At 40.2% G+C, this 22,578-nt stretch overlaps 1 protein-coding gene across 1 annotated transcript in view; it reads right to left on the bottom strand.

Moving 5' to 3' along the window:
* Positions 1 to 14,015, bottom strand: part of TMEM131 (transmembrane protein 131) — a 217,029-nt gene extending 203,014 nt beyond the window's left edge. The window contains exon 1 of the mRNA XM_044263853.1: positions 13,593 to 14,015. Within this exon, the coding sequence (XP_044119788.1) occupies positions 13,593 to 13,773 (181 nt within the window). The 5' untranslated portion in view covers positions 13,774 to 14,015. The remainder of the gene's footprint in view (positions 1 to 13,592) is intronic.
* Positions 14,016 to 22,578: the final 8,563 nt, after the last annotated feature.

The raw sequence follows: 22,578 nt of genomic DNA on the forward strand, positions 1-22,578 counted from the left end.
TTTCGTTTTGGTTTGTATTTCTCTGATGGCTAATGACAATGACCATCTTTTATGCACTTATTGTTTGGGGAAATGTCTATCTAGATCCTTCACCCATTTTTAATTGGGTTGTCTTTTTTCTACTGAGTTGTAAGAGTTCTTTACATTTTCTAGATACATATTCCACATTAGGTATGTAATTTACAAAAATTTTTGCCCATTCATTTTTTTGACATTGCCCTTTGAAACTCAAAACTTTTTCATTTTGATGATGTCCGATTTACCTATTTTTCCTTTCACTGTTTGTGCTTTTGGTGTCTTATCTACCAGGGAAACTCAAGCACACAATCAATGCTGTGACAGGCTAAATAATGGCTCCTCAAGATGTCCACATCCCAATCCCCAGAATCTAAGAATGTTACTTTATATGGCAAAAGGCATTTTGTGGATGTGATTAAGTTAAGGATTTGAGACAGGGGGATCATTTTGGATTATCTACAGGAGTCCAATGTAATTATATTGGTCTTTACAAGAGGGAGGCAGATTAGAGGATCAGAAGGCAATGTGACAATGAAAGAAGCTGGAATGAATTAAGCAAGACAGTGGAGTAATAAGAGGAAAGGGCCACGAGCCAAGAAATGCAGGCAGCCTCCAGAAGTTCACAAAGGAGAGGGAAAATATCCTCCACTTAAACATCTGCAAGGAACACACACCTGTCAACATCCTGATTTTATAATTCTGCCTCTTAGAACTATAAGGCAATAAATTTGCATTATTTTAGGACACTAAAAACTGTGGTAATCTGCTACAGCAGCAATAGGACATTAATACAGGGTACAAGGTTTTAATTGGGGGGCAGCCATATAGGCACTCCCTTACTCATACATTCCAGATTCCCCAAATGAAAGCAGGTATGTAGCATAAACCACACAGACTTAAGATCTGCTTACAGAATTTCTATTCTATTCCACTTATTGGTCTATATACATACACCAATACCTTACATTTTGCAAGTATATAATTGCTTTACAGTATGTTTTAATAACTGCTTGTGCTAGTCACACCTCATAACTTCTCTTTTTCAGTGTTTCCCAGCATTCCTACATGTTTATTTTTCCATATGAACTTTAACATCAACTTTCCTAACTCTATAAAAAGTTGTGTTGGTATTTTTTTAATTGCATCTGTGCCAAATTAATATTAGCTTGGGGAGAACAGACATCTTTATGATGTTGAGTTCTCCTATCCAAGCACAAGAAATGTCTTTCCACTATTCAAATCTACTTCTCTGGCTTCAGAAATGTTTTAAAGTTTTCCTCAGATTCTGCACATTTCTTGTTATTCTTAAAACTACTTTTTATTGCTGCTATTACTTTTGATAACTTTTTGGCAATATCTGAAATATTTCAAAAGCTTTTAAAAGAGTTTGGTAAAGAGGGAGAAACAAAGAAAGAGAAAAAAACCATAAATAAAAATGTACACATCAGCTAGAGGAAACATATGTGTGAATATGTGGGAGAGTAGCCAGTTAGCAGTTAACAGCCCAAGTTCAATTGGCATCATGGACAGACTTTCTAAAGGGAACAGATATGGTTTAATTCACCGTGCCAGTTCAGTGGAAGGGAGTTAAGATAATTGCTGCTGTAATGCAAATAACCAAAACCAATGGCTTAGAGTAAAAACCTTAAGAAAAGTTCACCTGATACAGCATTAACATCTACCCCCTACTAATTCTTAAGACTAAAACTCTTTAAAATGTAAGAAATCTTCTATTATCAAAAACATCCAATTTCAACCAACTGCCACCATCATACTTCACAAGAGACACTGAAGGTATTTCCCTATAAAGATGAAAAAGATAAGGCCTGCTTTTTCACTATTTTTATTTAAGTGTTCGAACACTCTGGCCAATGTAAAAATTAATGTAAATGTACATATTAGTATTATTTAATAAGCTGTTATTCAATCATTTGGAGCCTAGAAAAATGGCAATTTCAAATGGTTCAACTTAATGTGTGTGTTTGTGTGTGTGAAAGGAAAATAGAAAATATTTTTAAAAGATGTCCACAAGTTCCAACTTTGTCTAATATTTAAATGCAATCCTAATCAAAAAGCAAACAAAGGGGCACCTGAGTGGCACAGTCAGTTAAGTGACTGCCTTTGGCTCAGGTCATGATCCCAGGATCCTGGGATCAAGCCTGGCATCAGGGAGCCTGCTTCTCCCTCTCCCTCTGCCACTCCCCCTGCTTGTGCTCTCTGTCAAATAAATAAATAAAATCTTTTTTTTAAAAAAGCAAATAGAAATTTTACATTTTCTTCAAAATGATTTTAGGTTTTGTAGAGAATAAAGACAAGACAGATAGTGTTTTTCAAAGAACAGCAATTTAGAGGGAGAGAATGACCTGCCAAGCCACCTAATAAAATGGACAAATGAATAAAGACAAAGATGTAATAGTTAAAATAAATTTAAAACAAAAATACACATCAGTTACGAAAAAAAAACAGAAGATCAAGTCATTCATCCAAGTATGTGACAGACTTTGCAAAAGGAAATACTGTGTTTAACTCAATAACTGATATTAAGGCAACCAACCATTTGAGAAAAACAGATTCCCTACCTGATATCAACAGACTGATGAATTAGAGATTTTCATTTAAAAATAAAATTAGGGACGCCTGGGTGGCTCAGTCAGTTAGACCGCTGCCTTCAGCTCAGGTCATGGTCCTGGAGTCCTGGGATCAAGTCCTACATCGGGCTCCTTGCTCAGCGGGGAACCTGCTTCTCCCTCTGCCTCTGCCTGCCACTATGTCTGCCTGTGCTCACTCTATCTGACAAATAAATAAATAAAATCTTAAAAAAAAAAAAAGAATTATAGAGAAAAAATACCGAATATGTTTTATGCATAGGGCTTTTTACACATAACAACAAAGGCAGAAACCATAAAGAAAAGAGTGACAGATTTGGCCAATAAATTTTAAAACAGTGATAATAAAAAGAAAATTGAAATGTAGAAAATTTAAATGCAAATGGAAATATGGGAAAAATGAAATCTGTAACTGTTCATTTAAGTCAAAAAAGAAAAATCCAAACCCCAATGGAAAAATTGACAAAAGACAGGATCAAACAATACAAAAGAAATATAAACAGTAGGGCGTTGTCTGGGTGGCTCCGTGGGTTAAGCCTCTGCCTTCGGCTCAGATCATGATCCCAGGGTCCTGGGATTGAGCCCCAAATTGGGCTCCCTGCTCAACGGGGAGCCTGCTTCCTTCTCTCTCTCTCTGCCTGCCTCTGCCTACTTGTGATCTGTCAAATAAAATAAAATTTAAAAATCTTAAAAAAATAAAAAAGAACTACAAACAGCTAGCAAATGTATAATAGTATTCCCAGTAATTTTTTTAATGTGTCAGACACTGTGCTAAGAGCTTTTCACCCACCACCCCTGTAAATCCTTGTAACAACTCAAGGAGAAAGATGCTCTCAGCATCCTTACTCTATGGGTAATGAAACTAAGACACAAAGTGGTAAATCATATTTACCAAAGTCATACACAGCCAGAAAGCAGAAGATGACCAGAGCCCAGAGCCACACTGTGAGTCACTATTTCCATTTCCCAACTATTACCTCTTAGAGTCCTAGGCAAGGCTGTGAATTCTCTCACTGACTTAGGTCACTCACAAAGTACTTCTGATATGTTCTCTAACTCATTGCCATACACAGAATGGTGGTTCCCAGAATTCTTTCCTCACTGACACACATTTTGACAGAGGTCCATATGCAGAATACTACCTAGGATCACTCAGAATTTCCTGAGGTTCTATGAATCTCAGAATACCAGCTAGAGCTCTTGACCTCTCCTCTCTGGACTTGAGGTACTTCTTACACCTAACTGCCAAAATCAAGAGTTGGACACAACCAATGGAGCCACCCAGGTGCCCTGGTTCCTTATACTTGATAGACAGAAACTGTTCTCCATTTACTCCTCCATATTTTATAACTTGTTTCATTTTTACAATGAACATGAATTTTTTGTGGAAGTGAAAAAACTTTTTCAAACTGACCTCCAAACTGTATGCATAGGAAGACTTACTATATATTATACTGTCTAATTTTATTGGAGATTAAAATCATGTATTATACTATCACAAGCAAGCACCTGCCAAGAGTACTGACAACCAGAGGAATTGTAACCAAGAAAAGATGTGAAGAGTTAAGAAAGAAGGACTAGCACCCCACACAGGATTAAATGAGATAAGGTATGCAAAGCAATTAACACAGTGAAAATACTTGATAAACATTAGCCATCATCATTAAGTAATTACAGGCATTACGAGTTATAGGCAATAACTGCAAACATAATATATTCCCCAAATGGTGAAAAATCAAATTTGTATAAATACTAGCATTTCAGAAATACCTCTTCTTCTTCAATCAGGTTCATCTTTAATTGGTTATGGTTCACTACTTCTCTGACCAAGACAGGACTGAATGTGTTTAAACACTTAAAATGCTTGGTCCAGGAAGAACATGACCCAGTCCTTAACCTCCAAAAGATCACGCTCCTATATGAGCACAAATAAACCCAAATGCAGTTGGGAAGGAATTGACAATATTCAGAAATTGTCTATTTACAAGAATTTCTAAGATCCTATTAAAATTCAATCTAACTTCTTACATCTTCTTCTCTTCAACGTAAGTCTCAAGTAACCTTTTTTCACATCCAGACAGAACCCAAGAGAAGCTCCCAGTACCATGAGGTAAACCTTTAAATATGAAATAACTCCCCTACATCCCTACATGTGAAAGATCTGAAAAGAGAAACTGACTTGTGGTAGTCCTATCTACTACTTCATTTCCTATTTGCAAATCAAGAAGCAATACTTCAGATGAAGTCACCAATTCACCAAGCATTTTTTAAAAAGTGTTCCAGTCTGAAAAGTGTTAAAGTGTTCCATTGCCCTCTCCTTTTTTTTTTTTTTTTTAATTTGACAGACAGAGAGAGAGAGAGATCACAAGGAGGCAGAGACAGGCAGAGAAAAAGAGGGGGAAGCAGGCTCCCTGCTAAGCAGAGAGCCCAATTCGGGGCTTGATCCCAGGACCCTGAGATCATGACCTGAGCTGAAGGCAGAGGTCTAACCCACTGAGCCACCCAGGCACCCCAACACACTGCCCTCTCTTATGCACTGCTCTACTAAAAAACTTCTGGAATGACAAACTTTACTTACAAAGAGCTTTGAGATAAGCTTAAGATCTAGACAGCACCTTTCTACTATAAATAATTCCTTAGAAAATCTTCTGCTTCCAATTTATTCATTCTCAAAAAAAGAAAATCCAGGTAGGGCCCTTGCCATACCCTGGATACTAACTGCTAATTAATTTGTAGCAGTAGGGTTGTCTTAGCCTATTTCTCAAACTTGACTGCTGCAACAGTTTTTCACTATTACATGTTTTGATCCAAATGTAATACTGTAACTATATAAAAATAATTAGCTAAGAACCAAAGTTAGACTGTCATAACATTTTGCAATCATAACTGACTTAGAAAATAGTCACAAATTTCTTAGAACTTAAGATGACTTAAAATACATTTTGATTTATAGGTAAGCAATCTAAGGAAATACTTTAAGCATGTATTATTTTTTGTTTCAAATACAGAGCATGTTTCTTTTCTCAAACACTACAAGTTCACAACATGTAGTCACACAATAATTGAAATAATTTGTTCAAAAATGCAGGTTTGATTTATAGTAACATAAAAATAAAATACCTAAGAATAAATATAATAACCAAGAGGAGGAAGGCTTGTACACATCGAAAACTACAAAACGCTGCTGAAAGAAATTACAGACAACACAAATAAATGGAAAGACATCCCATGTTCAGAAACTAGAAGACTTAATACTATTTAGATATCCAAACTATCCAAAGCAATTTCAAGATTCCATGCAATCCCTAACAAAACGACAAGAGCATTTTTTTGCATAAACAGAAAAAGCCATCCTAAAATCCATATGGGATTTCAAGGGACCCAAAACAGCCAAAACAAACTCTGAGGACTTACATTCCTTGATTTTGAAACATGTAACAAAGCTACAGTAATGGAAAGTGTGGTAACTGCATAAAGAAACCTCGGTGGCTCAGTGGTTTAAAGCCTTTGCCTTCAGCTCTGGTCATGGTCCCAGGGTCCTGGGATCGAGCCCCGCATCAGGCTCTCTGCTCAGCAGGGAGCCTGCTTCCCCCTCTCTCTGCCTACTTATGATCTCTGACAAATTTAAAAAAAAAAGAAAGAAAGAAATAGACGAATTAAACAGAGCCCAGAAATAAATTCTCATATATAGTCACATGACCATCATGCAAGGTTTCCAAGACCACTCACTGGAGAAAGGACATCTCTTCAACAAATGGTGCTGGGGAAACAGGGTATTCACATGCAAAAGAATGAATGTGGACACTCATCATACATCTTATACAAAAATGAACTGTAAACAGACTAAAGAATAGAAAGATCTAAAAACTAAAATTCCTAGAGAAAATGGGAAAAGCTTCATGACATTGGATTTGTCAATGTTTCCTCAGTAGGACATTAAAAGTACAGGCAGCAAAAGCAAAAGTAGACCAATGGAATATCAGACTTAAAAACTTCTATGTATCAAAGGTTACAATCAAAAGAGTAAAATTGCAACCAACCCATGGTTTGAGGGAAAGCATTTGCAAATCATCTATCTGATGAAGAATTAATAACCAGTATATATAAAGAACTCCTCCAATAACAAAAATAACCCAATTTAAAGGTGGTCAAAGGACTTGAGTAGATACTTCTCAAAAAAAAAAAAAAGAGAAAGATAGATAAATGGCCAAAAAGCCTATAAAAAGATGTTCAATGTCACTTACAGAAATGCAAATGAAAACTAAAATGAGACATATCCTAATATTCATTAGGTTAGCCACTATAAACTAATAAAAATAAGTGTCGGTGAAAATGTGGAGAAACTGAACCTTTGTGAACTGTTGGTGCAGCTACTATGGAAAACACTATGGAAGTTGTTTAAATAATTAAAAACAGAACTACCATATGACCCAGTAATCCCACTTGTGGTATATATCCCAAAAGAATTATGAGCAGGATTCAAAGGCACACCCGTGTCCACAGCAGAATTATTTACAAAAGCTTTCAAGCAGCAAAAGCAATCCAAATGTTCACTGACAGGTAAATGGATAAATGAAATGGAAAAAAATGGTCTATAAGTATAGGAGAATATTAGTGAGCCTCAAAAAGGAAAGAAATCCTGTCACATGCTACAATATGATTAACCTTCAGGACATTATGCTAAGTGAAATAAGCCAGTCACAAAAAGGTATTCACTCTTGGTGTCTGCATGATACCACTTACATGAGGTATCTAAAATAGTCAAGTTCATCAAAACATTCTACTGAATGATGGCGCAGGAGCAGGGGAGAGGGATGGGGAGCTACTGTTCAGTGGATATGGATAGATAGTTCTGGAGATCTATTCCACAATGTGAGTATACTTAATACTACTGAACTGTATTCTTAAGATGGTTAAGATGGTAAATTTTATGTTATGTGTTTTCTTACAATTAAATAGAAACAAAGCAGGTTTGACACTTGATTGTGACAGACACGCCAAGGATCCTCTTAGGCCTTAGGCATTTTTCAGACCTTTGTTCTAAGTGTTAAATGTAACAAAATGAATCACACTAAGAGTTAAGGCTTTCTAAAAATCTTTCTAAGGCAATCTCACAGGAATGAAAGAAAATTGACTTAGTAGTATAAATGAAACCACGTAACCCAAAAATGCCTTCATAAGAATGAACAAAACACTAGAAATGAACATCTTTGGGAGCTCCTGGACCTCTAACGGAAGTCTCAGAGATTTCCCATTGTCAAAAGCCAATGCCACTTCCAACCTTTGGATTAATTCTAGTTCCTTTTAATCAGGGCTAATTTCTGAGACTATCCCACATGTCTAGATTAACCTATCATACCAATCTAGAACTAAGGATTATTCACAAAATTTAGTCTTAATCTTGACCTAAGAATATATCAGGTACTTAAATCACTGAGAACAGAATCAGTAGCTTTCGCTACCAAGTATCTGTTCCCTAGATTATCCACTGGGTTTCCTTTTATAAATGTACATGACTAGGGTGCCTGGGTGGCTCAGTCATTAAGCATCTATCTGCCTTTGGCTCAGGTCATGATCCGAGGGTCCTGGGATCAAGCCCCCACACCAGGCTCCCTGCTCAGCGGGAACACGCTTCTCCCTCTCCCACCACCTCCCCCCCACCCCCGCTTGTGTTTCCTCTATCGCTGTGTCTCCCTCTGTCAAATAAATAAAATTTTTTTTTTAATGTACATGATCCAGAATGGCCTGTAATCATTTTAATGGTTAACAATATGGATGATACAGATGTCTAAAGTTGTTATTTTAAAAAAAAAGTGCACTTCACTGGAATACTGAATACATTGCCCCTGCAGGAACTGGCAGCTCTGTTCTTTATCCAACTGGTATACATCAGAATCTCCTACCTTAAGTACTCATCCAGGATTATATATTTGGTTCTAGGAACAGACAGCTTTGGATGGCTCAACTACCTACGAACTCTGTTACCTTCAGAATACTACTTAATTTCTCTGTGCCTGTTTTATAGATTGGGGTATATAAGAATCTGAAACCTTAAAACCCAAAAGTTACAAATGTGTGATTTACGTAAGTGTATATTGCTCAGTTATAAGGAAAAACAACATGCAGGGAAGAAAAAAGTAGTGTCACCCTATGTCCAATTAAGCAGAATTCCTAATGACACCAGCGACCAAGGTCCAAGTTTCACCTGTACTCTTGACTCTCAGCCCAGTCTCAGGTAAAAGGGGAAAGATAAGGTCATTTCAGGTAAACCTTCATTTAAAACCGAATGCCTGTTATGTACATACATAGCAGTTGACAGAGGTTCAAAAATTCCGGTCTGGGTGAAGAAATGTTACCCATAAAATAATTTAAGTTGCTAAATGTTCAGAATGAATAACAAAGCCAATGCGAACAGAAATGGATAAAGTCCAGAGGTGAGAGCCCACCACAATGCCTCTGGCTGTAGGTCGTGGGAGAGCTAAGAAGGGGAACGGACATTGACATCACTTGCTAAGGGTCAAAAACAAAACCAATGTGGCAGAAAGAACAATCACAGCATTAGTAAAACTGGGAAACCAGAGATGGTGTCATTATTCTGCCCTGGACATGGTGCAGTGCATGCTGGTGGCTGGACACACGTGTGAGGGAAGACATCCCATAGGCGACGGAGAGCAGTGACCGAGGACTAAGGCAGAATGATAACCAAGAACTACAAAGTCCTGGAAATGAACGGGAAAAAGTTCCAAGAAGCAGCTATCAACAGTGTCTGATGCTGCTTAAAACAGATAGGAAAAATTCAGCCATAGAAAAATGGCCTCTCCATCTGCCAAGGCTGGTCAGAAAGCTCAAGCCACATGCAGATGAAAAAGAGATTCTAAAATATCAAAGACTCAGCAATGATTTAATTTTCCCCCATGAGTAGTCTGGTTTATTACTACTCCGGATGATAACAAATTAGATGATTTTACATCTACTCTCAAAGCTGATCTTCTTGGCAAGTGTCTATGAGGACCCACTGAAAGGATTATAAAGAGAAGGAAAATAGTCATTAACAAGAGAAAGAGAGGATACATTTTTTCCAACTACAGGATTCCACAGCTTCTGGCAGTAGCAAACAGCTTTTAGTAAAAGTAAGCCAACAAAAGTTCATTAGTGAAGCAGTATTAACAAAGTAATATTCTACTCACTGGGCTTTAAAGAATAGCCATTCTACCACCATACAAAAGATTAGAACAACTCACTCTTAAGAAAAACAGTTCTAAAAATATTTTTACATTAAAAAGTAATAATTTGCTTAGAAAAAAAATACCACTCCTAATCAATTCTACCATCCTAAGACAAATTCCCTAATCACATCTTCATCTCTTCTGACCTTTATTACTAAGTATTTTGTTCATATGTTTTATAGATAAAATACTTTTGGACCCTCCTCCTGTGTCTGTAACAAATACAAACTTAAAAACAAAAATTTCTACACAAAACTAATACATTCAGCAAAAAAATTTAAAGGTCCTTGGGACATCTGGGTAGCTCAATTGGTTAAGCATCTGCCTTCAACTCAGGTCATGATCCCAGGGTCTTGGGATAGAGTCCCACGTTGGGCTCCCTGCTCAGTGCAGAGCCTGCTTCTCCATCTCCCTGCCACACCCCTTGCTTGTGGTAGCTCTCTCTCTCTCTGGCAAATAAATAAAATCTTAAAAAAAAAAAAAAGTCCTAATAAAGATTATCAAACTTTGCCTTGCCATTAATAGACAATTAATACATGTGACACTGAAATTTATCACAGACTAAAACAACCATATTCCTGAAAATCTGTCCAAGTTTATATCTACTAGATACATAAAATGCAGCTTTTTATTTATAATAAAAGATAACCATGCCTTCCAAAAACCCATTTGACAGTGAAACTTTATTACCTGATATAAGATGCATTTTTAAAAAGCTCTTCTTTGCTGGCCACAATGGACTGGGGCGCCTGGGTAGCTCAGTTGGTTAGGCATTGGACCCTTGGTTTCCACTCAGGGTCATGTAATTGAGTCCTGCACTGAGCTTAGTGCTCAGCATGGAGTCTGCTTGCCCCTCTCCCTCTGTTCCAATTTCTTTCTCAAATCAATAAAAATCATTTTAAAAAATCAAAATACTACTAAGAATTGTATGTTTAACACACATACACATATTTTCACTATACAGATCAATTTCCACTATTCTCAACATCTAGATCTTAGCTTCAAAGAATATTTTGACACCAACCCAGAATAAGTGAGTTATCTGTAGTAATCATAGTAACTTCCTCCTCTCCCAAGTCTTTCAAAATCCTTACAAACTGCAGAGCACAGCCAAAACATTCTTAAAGGCCCCTTTTCTCTGAAGTAATTATACACTCCCACTGATCAGTAAAATTTGATGTTAAGATACAGGAATGTTAAAACACTCAGGATGTTAAGACAAGGAACAGGCTCACACTTTTGACTTAAGGAAATTAACATCTAGTCCAAACATAAAAAACTGCATTAGATAATGCACTTAGCTATTTCTGCTGTTTTTCTTCAAGAGACAATGAGTTTTATTCTGTTGTGAAGATTTTCTAGTGAAATTCTGCTGCAACTGAGGGAAAATATACAAAATACAAAATACCCAAAGAACCATCATTAATATTGCAGGAAAATCTTAACTTTGAAATAATAGTTTATACTACTAAAACACAAAAATTCCTCAAGGTATAAATTGACAAACTGAACTCAGCTACCTTCACAAATCTGCCCAGGCTTCCTGAAAAAACTCAACAGCACGTTTTTAGGGCTATTTGCGACCCATCAGATGCCAAACTCATGGTATCACAATCATGTAAAAATCTATCTCATTTCTTCTACTGAACTCGAACAAAAACAATACTATAGTTTGATCAGCAAGAAGGCTCAAAGCATAGGCCATTTTTGGAGCAACCTCCACAGAAGATTTGATTAGAACCAGATTTCATATATGATAGGTAGAGGCTTATGTTCTAAATCAGTATAATTATCGTCAATATCTTGACTGGCTGGTCTGTACACTGAAACTGTTCATACAGACCCCACGTCTCCAAACACCACAAAAGGTGTTTGATTCTGCCAGGACCACTAGTCAGCCACATCTTTTCAGACTTCACACAGTGGCAAGAAATTCTCCTCATCTGAGCCTTAGACTTCTCGGTATTAGAGACATTCACTAAAACTTATAAACTAAACAAATAGGAAATTAACAAATATAACTTAGGCTGACATTTCACAAACAAGGGATTTGTTAACTATACACAGGAAATTAGCATATATATGGCTGTGGGAGGAAAAAGCAGCAGAAGGATAATATAACCTTAATGTTTTACGAGACTCAATCATTATTTTATTTCCCTGTGCTAATGGCCCATGAAGATAGTCATTCACTCAAACAAATGTTAAATCCCTACTGTGTGCGTGGCACTGTACAAAGTAAGCAAAAGAACATAAAAAGCAAGGACACAATACCTGCCAAGGACTATTTGAAACAAAAGGAGACATGCCCATTAAGTTATTGTACTGTTTTAGCTTTATTGGACACCAACTACATGCCAGACCATACTGCACACCAGAGACGCACAACAGTAACAATAATCTAACTGAAGATCTGTAACCAATCAATGAACTATGACAATAACAGGCCTGACTACTCCTAAAGCAGCAATATTTTATTCTGGAAATAATCTTGCCTCTGTCAATTAATTCTTTCAATGGATGGCAATTCTCTGAATAATTTCCACCTACATTAACCCAAACTCAGGTTGCTTACAGAGTTAAAAGAGAGAATGTAATGTTTTGAACAAAAATAAATAACAGTAGAGAGAGACACATTTGTACTTTAACATTAATTTGGTTTGCATTTAGCTACTGCCTTCAACATAGGTAACAAGTGACAAGTCATAAAGCAGAACACCAACCCGAAAGTTACTGTGGCAAGACATTATTTTCTTGTAGTAGCAGTATAGTGGGAAGTGGAAGCCAAACTAACAAGTTTTGCTAAGCTTTTTAAAAACCACTCATTTTTAGTGATTTATTTGTGAAAGGTCTGTGACCACTCATTTCCCCTAGGCTCAAAACCAAGTAGTGCCAACACAACTACAGATTTGGTCCTCTAGGTTACAAAATAGTTTTTAACCCTGTAGAAGTACCAGTTCTACAGTCATTCGATACTAACGAGCTTTTTAAAAATAGGGATCAGCCCTTAACCTAATTACTGATAAAGTTTTGCAAACTAGAAACGGTATTCGTTTTTAAACTCTTCCACATTAAAGATGACACTCAATCTTAAAAATGTAAACAGACTTACTAGAGAACCAAACAGAATTGTGTTATATACACCGAATTGGTGGTTAAACAATCAATACGGCAAAGGGATAAAAGAGAGGGGAGATGAAGAAACAAGATTCCTCTCCAAGAAATGTCTGAACAAATTCGAAATGAAATTTCGGTAAGCTATGTTTTGAACCCTTTCCACCAGTATTGCTATTTTCACTACGACATTTTCTGTGTGCCCGCCGTTATTAAAATCACAACCAAAGGCGGGGGGAGGGTCCTAAAATGTGACTATTAACAGCAATCAAGTCTAAAAATATGCCCCTCCTACACAGTGGGCCAAGTGGCAAGAAGATACGAGAACTCAGGAAGTTTTGAAATGGCACTGACAGGAGTCAAGAGGAAAGACAAGGGGAAGGAATCACGGAGAACAAGAGCAACTCCGTGCAGCCAACGCCGCGAGTTGGCATCCGAACTGAAGTTCCTGGCTCGGGACGGGACTCGACCGAGCAACTTCGCGCCGGACGGAGCTGCGCGCTCGGCCGCCCTCCGAGCCCCGAGCCGCAGCCTTTCCTCCCCGATCGCAGTCCCGCGGCCGCCTCCGCGAGGGCGCGCTGACAGCCGCGGGGCCGGGCCTGGGAGATGCCGGCCGGCTGACACCCACCTTCTTTCTCGGCCCGCGCCGCGGCCACTACGAGGGTCATCACCAGGTGCAGCGCTCCCAGTAGGCCGGCGGCCGCGCTCCTCGGGCTCCCGCCGCGGCTGGCCGCGGGCTCCACACCGGTCCCCGCGGACGTGGAGGCGGCGGCGGCTCCTGCTGCTCCTCCTCCAGCCCGCTTCCCCATCCCTGCCGGCCGGGGGCCGCCGCGCTCGAGGTTCGGCGCGGCCCTTCTCGGCGAGGCGGCGGCAGGGGCGGCGCGGGAGCCGTGGTCCGGGCTCTGGCCGCGGCGCCGGGGGCGAGGGCGGTTCCGGGCCCAGGGCTCGGGCTCCGGGCGTGGGTCTGGGTCCGTGGGTGCGTGTGAGCAAGAGTGTCAGTCACGGCCTCGGCCTCGGCATCGCCTACGGAGAGTCGAAGCGGAGAGGCCACGGGTCAAGCACGGCGGGCGGCCATACTGGAAACGGGCACGGGCCGCGGGCTCTGGGCGCTGGCTTGCGAGGGGCGGGGCGCGGTCCTGGGCACCGCCCCCGACGTGCCGTCACCTAGGGGGCCGGCAGGTCAGTCAGTCTGCCCCGGAGTCCGTGGGCCCGAATTTCTTGTCCTGCTCTCGGATGCCCACGGCTTCACCTGCCGGACGGGACACGGGCAGTACAACCCCAACCTGTCACCGCTGCCCAGCGGAGGAGAAGGAGGGAAGCAGGCCCGGGCCCAGCCGCCAGGACTTATGATGGCGGTTCACGCTTCTCAGAGGCAATGACGGCAATCACGTGGAGACAAGGGGGCCTTGCCGCGCAGCCGCCTTGGGGTGTGGGCGGGGCTGGGAGGAACTGCGGGGTCCTGGGGGAGGCTCGCCTGCTGCTCCAACGCGGGAACTAACCCCTTGCGTCTCTGGTACTGCAATGCGAGAGCCTTCCAGAGGACTGAGTGCGCATCCGTACCTCGAGGCCCAGCGCGGAAAATCCATTCCAGTGACTCCTCCTGGTCCCACCTCCGCCTTTCGGGTCGCCTCAGAATACTCCTGGCCTGATTCAGTTCCTGGTGGCGCTTCGTTTAGGACTGGACCTGCTCCATTCATCGTTGTATCTTCATGACACACTACCCAGCGCTTAATGGAATCATCTTGCTCTTGAAATTGTGCCTGCTTTGCTGCGGGAAATCCCATTGCAGTGTGTTTTTAAAGCAGCAGTGACCCTGGATGGGGAGGACAGATTGTTCTTTAGAAAGTGCGCAGTGGCCATGCTGGCTTTGTCCGTCTTGGAATAATTCTTAAGACGTTTTCTACAGTTAGTTCCTGCAAGGCCCAAATCAAACGCCTTCTTTAGGCGCCTTCAGGAAGCCTTCTCATTCCTCTTTCCACCTTAGGTGGCAGTTCTTGCTGGGCGTGGATTTTCCCTACAAAATTTAAGTTCCTTGAGAGTCCCTCATTATTCATCTTAATAACGTCCCTTAACTTAGTAACTATCTTAGATAACTTCCCCCAATTCCAGAGCCCCCAATTCCATTTGCTTATTCTTCGCAGTATTGGTTGAGTGAGTCCGTTATTTTTTTTTAAAGATTTTATTCATTTATTTGATTCAGAGAGAGAGATCACAAGTAGGTGGAGAAGCAGGCACAGAGAGAGAGAGGAGGAAGCAGGCTCTCTTCTGAGCAGAGAGCCCGATGTGGGGCTCGATCCCAGGACCCTGCGATCATGACCTGAGCCGAAAGCAGAGGCTTTAACTCACTGAGCCAACCAGGTGCCCCGAGTCCGTTTATTTTTAAGGCTACGTCCACCCCAGTACATCTGAAAACAAACTACAAAGGAAAATAAAATTTCAGAAAGGCTTACAAAAGGAACTCAAAGTGCTGCCCTATGCAGTAGTCTTTGTCAAGCAAGCACTTAAGTTTTTTACTAATTAATATATTTTTATAGACTTACCTTAATGATTTTGAAAAATAATTTTCTTTTCCTGAATATTAGTGTTAAAATTAATCAAATTTTGTTCTTGATGTAATGTAGGAATAATTATCTAAGGTGGATTTTTCTGTATTTGTATATGTAAGGAAAGATTTCTGGAAGACTTTTAACTCACTAAAGAAATAGAGCCCAAGGCAAAGTAAGTGAGTATCTTAGCTGGGTCAAAGAGTACTTTCCAATGTGCAGCCCAAGAATTGGCAACCCTCCCCCCATTACCAGGTTTAGGGCAGACAAGTCTCTCCAACTATGAAATGCTCAGGTTCTCTTACACAGGAATCAACCACATCCTCTGATTAGCCTGAGGCTCAAGAGCCACATGAGAAATAACTTGCATATGTCTGTAATTGGAGCTTAGACATTGGACTCTGATCAAACATGTCTGCCTATTTCCCAAGAAACTAATGAAGCTTAAGTTTTAGGGCTCCTCCTCTGCTTAAGTTCCTTCCAAGGCCTTCCACCTAACTGTGTATTTATAAGCTTTAATCTTGTTCTTAATGAGCACTCCTTTCCACAGTAGTTGGAGAAGATTTTAGGGCCCACTGTACCTGAACCTTCCCTGTACCTAAGGACATTGGGAGCCAGAGGGGTAATAATGGAAATTTGTTTCCCAGAAAGGAAAAGGAGACTGCTGGGAGAATAATAATAAAGGAAGAGGGCCTTACTAGACAGCTTGATAAACTATGTTGAGCGCTCTGGGTTGAGCCACCATCACCCCATTATTCCCTCTCCCCCAACACTCAAGTGCCTTGGGAAGCAGAGAACTAGGAGTTAAAACAAGAATCGATCACCAAGGACCCTTCTGAAGTTTCTGATTAGCTCCAGACCTCCCTTCTCCCTTTTGAGGAATCAGAGAGATCTGGGCATTTTGGCAGGTGGAGACAGGCTCTTCAGCTGGCAAAATTAGGGAAAATCTGCTAACCCAGCAGTTCTCAAAGTGCTAGACCGGCATCATCTGCATCACTTGGGGGTGAGTCCCAGCAGTCTGTTTTAATGAGCCACCTGAGTGATTCTAGGACATGCTCAAGTTTGAAAACTGTTGATATAAGCCAGGAACTATAGGCTATTGGGAGACCTCATCTCTACTTGCTTTGCTCTCTCACCAGATTAGTGAACTACTATTAGAAGCAGAGTTAAAAGGAATACAAATGAATTTGGGCTTAAATCCCAGCCCTGCCTTTATTAGCTATGTGATGATAGGCAAATTGCTCAACTTCTCTGGCCTCACTTTCTTTTTCTGTAAAAGGATACCTAATAAATTTGGGGAGATGAAGCAAGATACGTTTGTAAACATCCAGACTCTGCCTGGCACATAGTAGGAGATTGTCAGAGGTAGCTAGAGTACTTATTTTTTTCAAAACACCATATAAGGCACAGTGACAGTTTCAAAGATCATTGATTGATTTATGGTCCCATTTCACTCACAAAATATTTGAGGACACTTACAAGAATACTTGCATTTAATAAAAATATATTTAAAGTTTGGGACCAAGAGGAGAAAACACTGTTGGAAGTCCCCATGGCTCTACCTTCCTGGCTCCCTGATTGACTGCATGTGGTCTCTTGGTATTGGACTCTATAGTCTTTCAAGTCCCAACTTTAAGTCACTCAGCCAGACCTTGCTGTGTCTATTGCTGGTCCCACCCTGGCATCTCACAGACGTCTTAAACTCACATAAACTCCTGATCTCCCGTAGCATGCTTTGTCCACAGCTTTTCCTATCTCCAGAGCGGACTCCACCTATCCAGTCGCATTGGCCATAAAACTAAGCATTATTATTTACTCATCTCTGTGTTAGATCTAGAATGTAGCCATTTCTTACCACTCTCACAGCCCACTCTGGTATGAGTCGCACCATCTTCTGCCAGAAATTTTGCAAGAACTTGGTTAACAGTTTCCCCTGTTTCCAACCACTTTTATAATGAAAAGTTTCCACTCGCAGCACCTGCCTGATGGAGCTGTGTTGTACTTCAATGGGTTCAAGCCAACTGATAAAGCTGATAAAGGACTTTGAACTTTGAGTGACCCCTAGACCAGACCCTTATTAGACCTGACTGAAGAGCTGTTCCTGTCCAGGAAACAAAGGGCCTTGTTTTATCCAATGCTTTCTTTCCTGCCCAGAGTCCTGGTTTCTGGATTAACACAGCCACCTCGAACCCCCTTCCCGCTCCCTAGCACTTAAATAATTCTGGCTTTTCCTACTTCATGAATTATTTACTCAGTGAATTTTTTCACTGGTGTGTTTCTTTGCCTGACAAGTATATAGACTCAGCTTTGATTTTTCTTTCTTTTAGTTCTGGTGCTCTTTGCTTTATATTTTGACATAAATTTGCACAATTTTTGTCAACACAGCAGCCAGAATGACCCATTTAAAATATAAGGCATCTCATCCCTCCTGCAGTGGCTCTCATCTCAAGGTAAAAGCCAAATCTCTTATGATGACCCACATGGCTGTATGCAATCTGGCTCCCTGTGATCCTTGACTTCCAGGCTCAGTCTGTTTCAGCTCAGTCACCACCGTTTTGTTCCTCAAACATACCACGGATGCTTCTATTCTGGGGTCTATACCCTAGCTCTTCCCTCTGTCTGAAGTGCTTTCTTCTCCACTTCTCTGCTTGGCTCACTCTCTCACTTCCTTTCAGTCTTGGCTCAGTTACCACCTTCTCTGTGAAGCATACTCTGATCACCACTGTTATACTGAAATTCAACGTGCGTGCCCCTACGTCCAATCCTACCTACTCTGCGCTCATTTTCTCTTTTTCCCATAAATCTTATCAATTTCCCTAATACTATATAATTTATTTATGCCTATGTATCGCCATTATCTGTCTTTCATCCTCATCTGTTTTGTTCACTGGTGTATCCCAAGCTTCTAAAATGTACTAAGCACTTAATAACACAGAGTGAACGAATGAATGAATGAATGAGTGGGATAGAAGGATGAAATAGTTAATGAATAGAACCAAATGATAAAAAACAGTAAGACATACTCCTTCCATTCCACAGAACTTAAAATCCAGTGGATAGGATAGACATGTACACAATATGATGATAAGGAGGAGTGAACCGAGGGAGAGAAGAGGAGAGGGAATCTGGAGGCAACTCTGGGTTCTGCCAATTTCTCTATGTATCCAGCCTTTTCAACATCTTCAACTGATTTTTCATTTGTTTTCAATCGCATATCTCTTTCATCTAGTTCAGAGTATGCATAAAGCTCACAGCAATCAGTTGAATAAGAAGGAAGATAGCCTACTGAGAGTCTTCTTCAATTTACAGAGTGATCTCTTCATTTTGTCTGCTGTATGCCTTATTCCTTGTTAGGTTTCTCTTGGTGGTGTTCTTTTAAAAAAGAATCAACTCACAAAGCCCCAGGGTTAAGTCTGCTCCACCTACTATGTAAATCGCTGCAGCCTAGGGTAGGGCAAGTAAACAGGGAGCTTCATGCTGAAGGATGTGGATAGTGGTTTATGAGGGGATGAGCTGAGCCCACTATCTGTGTGGACTCTATCCTATTTGAAGCTTTTTATCATATATTCCTCAAGACCTGATTCCTTTGCAGTTTCCAAATTCATGTGAACTAAAGCCTTATCAAAGATAATAACTGCTACCACATATACACCTCTAATAAGCATCTTGATTTTGATGATAGAATTTACTACAGTTTTGTTTAATATGTTCCTTCCAAGCTGGCTGACGCATATTATAAGCCTATAGTATTCTTCCTAGCGTTTGTAAGAAATAGTTTTGTGGTAAACATCCTAATATGAAATAAACCAAAAATTTCCACCACCATTCAAATTCTCCACAACATGCTCCAATATCTGTCTTTTTTCTCTTCTAGAACTATCATTAATCTTATGACTTTTTGAAATGTTTCATGTGGTTTGGTGGTCTTTCTAGTAAAAGGAAGGAGAGCATCCTTTTTTAAAGACTTTATGTATTTAATTGAGAGAGAGTGAGCAACAGAGAAAGAAAGAAAGCACAAGCTGGGGGAGAGGCAGAAGGGGAGGGAGAAGTAAGCTCCCCACTAAGCAGGGAGCCAGGCATGGGGCTCGATCCCAGGACCCTAGGATCATGACCTGAGCTGAAGGCAGATGCTTAACCAACAAGCCACCCAGGTGCCCAGGATTTTTTTTTTCCTCCCACCTCCCCTACCATTGTCCTCTCTAGTACACAATAAGTACTTTGAAACACCATTTTAGACTGCCCTGAGTTTCGAACTGTCCTAAACACCACTATTAAAAAGACCTACTTCAACCATCATTCAATTGTGCTTAAAATGTCACCATTTGGTGGTAATTAGGAGCCTTGCAAAGCCATTAAGGGGGAAAAAAAGACACTGAACAATGTGTTGAGGGATTTTTGTGTTCCTATCTCTCTCTATTATTTAACTGTTTGTAGCTGTAAAAATTCCAGGAATACTCAGTAAAGGCAAGGACAAACATATTCAAGATGCTCAGGTGGAGATCAGAAATGATGAAAAACAGAATTAAAACATGAATAATGTATGAGAGTAAAATGACATCTGCTGAGATGTGCTATAAGAGAGACAAAATTTTCTCTGCCAAGTCCAGTGTGAATTCCATGAATGAGGAATTAAGAATTGGCCACTATGTGTGGAGCTCATAATGGCAGTCTGAGAGTAGTTATCGCAGGTAACACACACACGCTCTTTGGGCAGTATTTTCTGTAAAGTGAATTCTACTTTCTCTGAACATCATTATGTTAGTTTCTGGTATTTTAACCACAAGTAAAATTTTGTATTGTTCTTTTTTTTTTTTTTTTTTTTTTTGCGAGAGAGGGAGAAAAGAAGTGCATGTGCGTGTGCCCATGCAAGGAAGGGTGGGGAGGGGTGAGGTAGGGGGAGGAGCTGAGGGAGAAGGAGAAAGAATCTTTTTTTTTTTTTAAGATTTTTTATTTATCTATTTGACAGACAGAGATCACAAGTAGGCAGAGAGGCAGGCAGAGAGAGAGAGATAAGCAGGCTCTCCGCTCAACAGAGAGCCCGATGCGGGACTCGATCGCAGGACCCTGGGATCATGACCTGAGCCGAAGGCAGCAGCTTAACCCACTGAGCCACCCAGGCACCCCAAGAAGAAGGAGTCTTAAGCAGACACCATGCGCAGTGGAGAGTCTCACTCTGGGCTCTATTCTGCCACCCTGAGATCATAAACCAAGCAGAAATCAAGAGTTGGTCACGTAATCGGCTGAAACACCCAGGTGGGGCCCCTAAATTTTGTATTTTAAGTCTGGTATTTTCAAACCATGTAACATGGCTGGTAGAATGTTTTTATGACTACAAATTAGCAAGTCTTTGAATTATTCTTAAAAGAAAAGTGTCATCAAACAAATTGTGCAAGTTCTCAAGAGTAATATTTGTGTTTTGGAGTTAGTCTACATTATGGTTAACATCTGTATTCTATCATTAAGGTTTGATGCTTTGAATACCTTTGATAGTACACAGGCCAGGGAATATTAACAGCAGACTCCTTGATCTTCATAAAATGTGCATCTTGTCACACAATGGAAAATACGAGAACTTTTGTTGTTGTTGGAGAAAATATTGTTTTCTTTTTGGCAATGTGGTTTCACTTGTGAATAACCTCACACCAAAAATCTATAGGAATTTAGAACAAGAAATGACTGTAAATATTTAGTTAAGGCGTTGGAATATCCCCTTCACGTCCAACTATTGTTTGGCAAATTACTCAGCCTTTCTAAATCTGTTTCCACAGTTTCATGTTTTAAAACATGGCAAAAAAAATAACTACTGAAGGCTAATTGTAAGGATTGAGTAAACTCACTTCTGTGGAACTATCTTGCACCTGGCAAATGCTCACTAATGTTCCTGTTGTAATAATGATTATCATTCCAGAAAAGGGGACTGAGGCCCAGAAATGAAGAGACCTGTCCAAGAGAGTGGCACACCAGAATTTCATTTTGTGTTTCATCTTTAGGTCCATTTAATTTAATATTTTCTATGTCTACAGTGTTTTATTTGTGGAGTGTAGAATATAGTCGCCAATGAAATACAAATGTTTAAAAAGCCACTGGAGAGAATTCAAATTTTAATTTTTAGAGTTTGTTTGTTTTCAAAAGAGCAATAACAGGGAATATTTGAATACTGGCTGGATTTTTGATGAAGAATCATTAATGGATATGATCCTGGTTATTATGGATTTTTTTAAAAAGAAACTATAATAACGCCAAAGGTTGAGGAATTAAAACTCTCCTGCTCTACCTAAGTGACAGAACAGATCAATCCAGTAATACTATAAGAGGGGAATCAAATGAGTCCTCAAGAAGTTCTCTTCTAAAAGCTCTCCCTTATTAGCCAGAACTTGAACTTCCCTGAAATTACCAACTTAAGGCAACGCCGCATGCGAGCCAAAGTAGGCCAGGTTATGCTCTGATAATAAACAAACTCCAAATTTCAATGACTTAAAACCACGGACTTGTTTCTCTTTTCCGTGACATGTGCGCCCAGGACCACAGCTGGTGGAAATAACTGGGTGTCTGTAGCAGAGTGAAGAGTGCTCCTGAAGGTCTGATAATGGCAATTAAATTACACAATGGAATTGATTTTTCCTCCTGTCTACTCACAACACATCGGTCAAAGCTAGTCATATGGGGGCGCCTGGGTGGCTCAGTGGGTTAAAGCCTCCACCTTCGGGTCAGGTCATGATCCGGGGGTCCTGGGATTGAGCCCTACATTGGGCTCTCTGCTCAGCAGGGAGCCTGCTTCCTCCTCTCTCCCTGCCTGCCTCTCTGACTACTTATAATCTCTGTCTATCAAATAAATAAATAAAATCTTAAAAAAAATAAAAGCTAGTCATATGGCTGCACCTGACTTCAAAGGACAGGGAGGTGTAATCCTGCCTATGGCTGCAAGGAGAGACAGCAGGACAATGTAATAGCTCTAATGACTGCCACAGGCTTTAAATTCTCTTCTCTTCTTGGGAAATAAGAAACAGCAGCCTGAGAAAAGATGGTGAAAACTGGTTTCGATTTCTCACGAATTATGAAGTTATACAGACT

The sequence above is a fragment of the Neovison vison genome, chromosome 8, assembly GCF_020171115.1.
Source record: "Neovison vison isolate M4711 chromosome 8, ASM_NN_V1, whole genome shotgun sequence".
Lineage (NCBI taxonomy): Eukaryota > Metazoa > Chordata > Mammalia > Carnivora > Mustelidae > Neogale > Neogale vison.